This window comes from Cynara cardunculus (assembly GCF_001531365.2).
Source record: "Cynara cardunculus var. scolymus isolate 2C chromosome LG 4, CcrdV1, whole genome shotgun sequence".
In the NCBI taxonomy this organism is placed as follows: domain Eukaryota; kingdom Viridiplantae; phylum Streptophyta; class Magnoliopsida; order Asterales; family Asteraceae; genus Cynara; species Cynara cardunculus.
Genome location: NC_037531.1, coordinates 13,509,136 through 13,515,414, shown reverse-complemented (window position 1 = coordinate 13,515,414; position 6,279 = coordinate 13,509,136). Strand labels below are relative to the sequence as shown.

Below are 6,279 nucleotides of genomic sequence, written 5' to 3'. Positions count from 1 at the left end.
TATATATATATATATATATATATATTACTTGGAAGTATTTTGCTGTAATTGTCACCTAATTCTGGACCATCCATGTACCCATATATAAGGAGGATTTTGTAGAAACCCTAATTAGATGTTTTGAGAAACATATGTCCAAAGAGAAGGTAGTTCATGAATTGGAACTTCACAAGAAGAAAAATCCAAAAGTTACAGGCCCTAAAAGTCTTATTACAATATATAATAAGTATTGCAAGTTCTATATATCAAACTAGAAACTGACCATTTGTGTCATCACAAGGTCACTTAAAAGTTATTGCTAAAGATGGAAAGTGGTTCACCCCCCCCCCAGTATATATTCACCAATAATTAAACCATACCCAAGTGCAGATGAATCTTGTGGCCAAGAACAAAAGTACACAGTGGGAATCATTATAAGTGAGTAAGCTAGATGCAATGTGTAGATGAGATGGTGTTTGAAAAATTGAAAGAGCAGCATCAAATTCTTTTGGCACTACAGTACAAATCAAAGGTGCATGCTAAAGTAAAATTGAAATGAAAGCACTTAATAATTAGGGTTGTATTTCTATGGTCTGATTGTCATCCACCCTTTGAATTGAATGCGCATAGTACACATTCGTAAGGAGCTGAGGGCCTCCATGTAGTCATACTTATCTCAATGGCTGAAAGCAACCCTAGAACCAATCCCATGTGGTCCTGGTAAGTGGTCATAATGCCAGTCTAAAAGGAAATGACAGCGTAAGTTAGGGCTTTCTTTAGGAGAGAGAGAGAGAGAGAGAGACAAGGGTGTGTATATATAGGTTTAGGCGGCATGTAAATATGGAAAGTAAATAGTGGTGTTCCAAGACTTTGAAGTATTGGGGGACTACAATTTTCAAGAAAATGTACTGATAGTAAAATGGCACACGGCAAGGGTTTTTGGTGAAGAATGTGAAGTGATCCTATTATATATTATTCCAGATTTTGGGATTCTTTAAAACCACATATTAATAATCACGTTTGGTCCACCACTGCAACAAATTTAGGTTTACAGGATACCTTCAATCTGTAAGTGTTTCAATAGATCATTTTCTAAGACTTAATTTATATGATCAAAACATAAAGTGTCCTATTTAAAGGCGTTGTAATAAGTTTATATGACGCTTTTGGGCGTCGTAACAAGTTTTTAAAGACATTTTTAATACAAAGTGTCGCATTAGCAACTTTATAGGACACTTTTGATAAATTGTTCTATAAACTCATTTTTTTATAGGACACTTGTTTTTATAGGATAAATTTTCAAATAGTGTTATATAAAGTTGATAATGAGACACTTTATATTAAAAGTGTCCTAAAAAACTTATTACGACGTCAAAAAACGTCATATAAACTTATTACAACAACTTTAGATAGAACATTTTATTTTTTTGGTCCTATAAACTAAGTCCTATAAAGATGTCTATTAGAACACTTAGAAACTGGGAGTGTCCTATAAACCCAATTTTGTTGTAGTGTATGATTGGGATCAATAAAGTACATGAAAAAAACATGTTATCTTACACGGTGAAGATAGTGTACTTCTTGTTCCAATTCTCATCGAGTATTGTGCTTTTTTGATGTACTTACTAAGTTAATCTCTATCAGTGATTTTAGAGGCTTCAAAAATAGAAAAATAGGATGTGGGCACTCAAAATTTGTGTCTAATACCTAAAGCAATTAACATTTTTGTAAGAAATTAAAAGTCACGGAAAACAAAGTGTGTAATATTTGATCTTTGTTAATCCCAGAACGACCATCTGTTTTGCAAATAGCCTGGAGTCACCGCATTTGAACCTCTGTGGCCACAAGGGGATTTTTATTCCTCCTTGGATTTGAACCCGAGACCTCCAGGTACTTTTGACATTTGGAGCCAAACACAAACCAATCAGGCACCACCCTTGTGGTTCAATTTTCTTTTGAAGTAATGCTACAGTAGTTTGCATAGCCTTACGACGTTGCAGTTAAATGTGATTCTAAATATAAATCGATAGATGAATATCATGAGTTTTCATTATTTTGATATATTCATGTTAGTATGGATTTTTTTTAATATTATTTTGAAGTAATGTTAGTATCAAACTAAATGGTTAACGGAATTAAGGGGCCGTTTACTTAAACACTTACCCAATAAGCACTTATCGATAAAATTCAATACTATCGCTTACTTACCGGATAAGATTTTATTTACTAAAACGCATCGTATGCAACAATTTATCCTGGTAAGCGCTAACCATGATAAGAGTCATCGTCCTCACTTACCGGGTAAGACTCTCGATTCTTGTCTTCGTTCTTACCGGGTAAGATTTTTAGTCCTTGGCATATTCATCCGGTAAAGTAAAGTGACTTGGTAAGCGCTTACTCGGGTAAGCGTTTGGTTAACGGCACCTAACTCAATCATGATCAAAGTATATAAAACATTGATTTAATAAAGCATACAAAAATCATGATCAAAAGCAATTTCGATGGTGACGAGTCGTTAACCCTAGGCCTCGGAATTCTTACTTTAGGGTTACACATGCACAAAAATAAAGACTTTGAAACTAATTAACAAGTAGCTATTTTTTGCAATAAAACAAATTATTCAAGAAGCAAAACTTTTGTCAACTGTACATTAACACATTTGCTAACATTAAAGCACACAAGATTCAACTTATTCAAGAGATTTAAGGTTGATAATTCCTTACTAATTAATCGATAATCATGTATCTTATAAACCACGAAAAGTAGGAATTACCTACTTTCAGGTTCTTGAACAAGTTGAATCTTGTGTGCTTTTTTTTTTATCAACGTGGATATCCAACTCGCTATGTGAGCTGACTAATCCTAGGACGACCATCTGTTTTGCAGATAACCCGGAGTCACCGCATTTGAACCTCCTTGACCACAATGAGATTTTTATTCCTCATTGGATTTGAACCTGAGACCTCTGGTACTTTTGACATTTGGAGTCAAGCTTAAACCAATCAGACACCACCCTTGTGGTTAATCTTGTATGCTTTAACATTAGTACTGGTAGCAGATGTTATCTTAAAGATGATCCAATCCAATTCCAAAACCCATGGTTATGTATAATAATTAGAGACTGGTTATGTATAATAATTAGAGACTGTTTACGGGAGACTAGATATTTTTTCAGATAAAGTTAACTATGCAACCATGATGTCGACAAGAAAAAGACACAAGACCAGTATATCTCAACAAAATAAAAAGTAAAACACAAGCTCAAAATTTAATCATTTGATGGTTACCGTGACCAAATTACTTATAGGTGTTTTTTTTTTGTGTGAGAGAGAGATGGATATTGGGTCTTTTTAGTGAAAGTGACATGAGAACAGGCAAGTCAAAAGAAGGGGTTTCTTGCATTGAAGAGCCACATATGAATAGAGCATCGCCTAAATTTTTTATACCATGGTTATAAAGTTGATCAATAAACATAAATTAGTTTTATTATAAAATATTATAATATTTAATGTGAAAATTTAAAATGCTACAAGAATGAATCTTCTAGGCAAAAACAATCACATCAATATATTCAAGTAAATAAGTAATTATTTTAACTTGAAATTTGAAAATTTGAAGTAAAAATACATCTTTTTTGTCTTCTCTTACACCAAGCACTCAAGTTAGTATCCGCAACAGCTGAGATCAACTCAGAAAAGTAACCCTAACTCCCTAACCTCCCCCTCCCCCTCCCCCACCCCAACCACCACCACCCCAGGAATCTATATATCTCTCCTCCGTCCGGAGTCCGGACCCCCCTCCTCCTCCCTCAGACACACATGCTCATGGTGGAAAGAAGACTGGGAAAGCATGCAAGTTTTGGTCAAGGCACACAAGGGTTGCTTTCAGAGTAAAAGGTGTTTTGGATTAATGTTCTCTCTCTCTCTCTCGTACACACACATACAGGCATAAGAAACAGACACCTGCTGCTATCACTCACGTGAAGTGGCACAACAAGAAGTGCTTCCTATCCACTCAACGACTATGAAACTACTTACTCTCTTCTCATCTTCTTCACCAAAGAAATTGCCCAACTTTTACTCAAAAAGGTGAGAGAAAGGAGAAAATGGCTCTTTGTCTCCATTATTGATAAATTCACTCTTGATTCTTTACCATTAAGAAAACTTGAGGCATTAGAGGGCAAATGGGCCTTTATTTCTTTCACTATCAGTATATATGTCTATAGCTCTATGATGACTGCTTTAGCATGCTTGCCAGTCTTTCTCAAAGTCCCACTTCTTAGTTGTTTCAATGAATCTTCAAACTCTCTCTCTCTCTCTCTGTATGTATGTACCTTCATCTTAGATCATATAATTTCTCATGCTGAATTTGTACCTTCTCAAAGGTTACAGTGAATATATGTTGAGCTGTCTTGATTTCTAACAATCTTGTTTCTTGCTGTGAGATATAAGGCTTTCGTTATCAAGCTCCCTTTTAGATCTAGCTATTATTTGTTTACATTTTGCATAACTATATGTAGCTTTCTGGGGGCTAAAGAGCAAACATGTACCCCTCTTCCAACAGCAATGGCTCTAGGGCATCTTTTTTCGGTAACTACTACAATGATACCAACCACTCAAGAACCCCTCAAGAACATTATTATACTCCATCTTCTTCTTCCTCTTTCCTACTTCCATCCCCTAATTACATTCCTTTAGAAGATGAAGCTGTCTTTTGTGGGCTCTTCCAACAGCAACAGCTCTTCACCAATGATCATAACTACCACAATACCAGTGTTCTAGCTCATGAACATTCTACTCATGAGATGACTACTAATGTGGAATCTGCCATGGGAGAATGTAGCAACAACAATGGACAGGTTGCTACGAACGATAGAGATGATGATCCCTATGGTTTTAATACTCACGTGGAGCCTGAAAATAGCAGTCTAAGGAAGAGAGCTTCCAAAAGAGACCGTCACAGCAAGATTTACACAGCTCGAGGCCCCAGAGATCGAAGGATGAGGTTGTCCCTTGATGTTGCTAAAAAGTTGTTTGGGTTGCAAGACTTGCTTGAGTTTGATAAGGCCAGCAAGACGGTCGACTGGCTTCTCACGAAATCAAAAGCTGCCATTCAAGAACTCCTTCCTGACCGGAGGTGCAGTTTTATGGATGTATCCAACAGTGCCTCTTCTACTTCAGAATGCGAGGTTCTGTCCGGAACCGGTGATCAGTCCATGGTGAAGACCGGAGATGATCAAACAACTGCAAATAACAAGGCAAAGTCGTCTTCTAGATGCAGCAAAAAGCAGCAGGAAAAAATTAATAGAATTCGGAGGAGTGCAAATCTTCATCACCCTCTTGCTAAAGCAACAAGAGAAAGGGCAAGAGAGAGGGCAAGGGAGAGGACAATTGAAAAGAGATATAATATGCTTGTAGTTGGTGGTCAAGATTCAAAATTCAGACCATGTCTAGATCAGATTATGGATCAAGATGCTAACTTATTAGGGTCTTGGATCCCCTTTGAAGAAAGCCAACATCAAAGCATTGTTCAACCCGATCAGAACAGCTCGCAATTCCAATTAAAGAAAGGATTTGTTGGTGATAATTCTTCGCTGATGATGGCAGGCAATTGGAGCCCATCCTACTTATTGAACTACCTGCATAGCACCGGACTAAACGCATGAGGTAATACAGTAGTTTCAATTGATGTCTAATTCATTAACTAGCAAGAAATATTGGATTTTTACTTATCTAATTAATAGGCCTTTTTTCAATGAATTACTCCTTTGATTGATCGATACACGATGTAAACTAATCTAAGCTGCTTCACGTAATTTGCTTTGCAGCATCAGTTAAATGACTTCCAGATAATTGGTAAAGCATGGGAAGGCAACAACAATTAGGTCAGTGTTACTTGTTCATATTATTATGGATCCATTGATCAATCTTCTCTCTCATGGGTGCCAATTGTATTATAAGATTAGACCATGGGTACTGCTCTTTTCAAAGTTTTCTGAATGTAATGTTTGTAAGTGCCTGGATTGATTTTTGTTTAAAAATAATTGATGAACAAGTTTTAGCGGTGAAATGTTCCATGAGATGATCAATTTATGTTGTGCTACCGTCGTGCTACCATTAATGCAGCTTCTCTTCATGTAATCCAGCTTCTCTTATTAATTTATGTTGTGCCAGTCACTTATAACAAGCTATGGTATCAGTCTCTGAAATTTGAACGGCGAAGATCTACTCAATTTGTTCCTTAATTTATCATCTACATATAACTGAACAATTGGATACACGGGTTGTCATCTTATACATA

General features: G+C 36.2%; 1 protein-coding gene across 1 annotated transcript; it reads left to right on the top strand.

Annotated features, from left to right (window-relative positions):
- Positions 1 to 4,522: 4,522 nt before the first annotated feature.
- On the top strand, positions 4,523 to 5,644 carry LOC112510741 (transcription factor TCP12-like). Its single transcript, XM_025116066.1, has one exon. It carries the CDS (start codon positions 4,523 to 4,525, stop codon positions 5,642 to 5,644), a length of 1,122 nt encoding a protein of 373 aa, XP_024971834.1.
- The last annotated feature ends 635 nt before the right edge of the window (positions 5,645 to 6,279 follow it).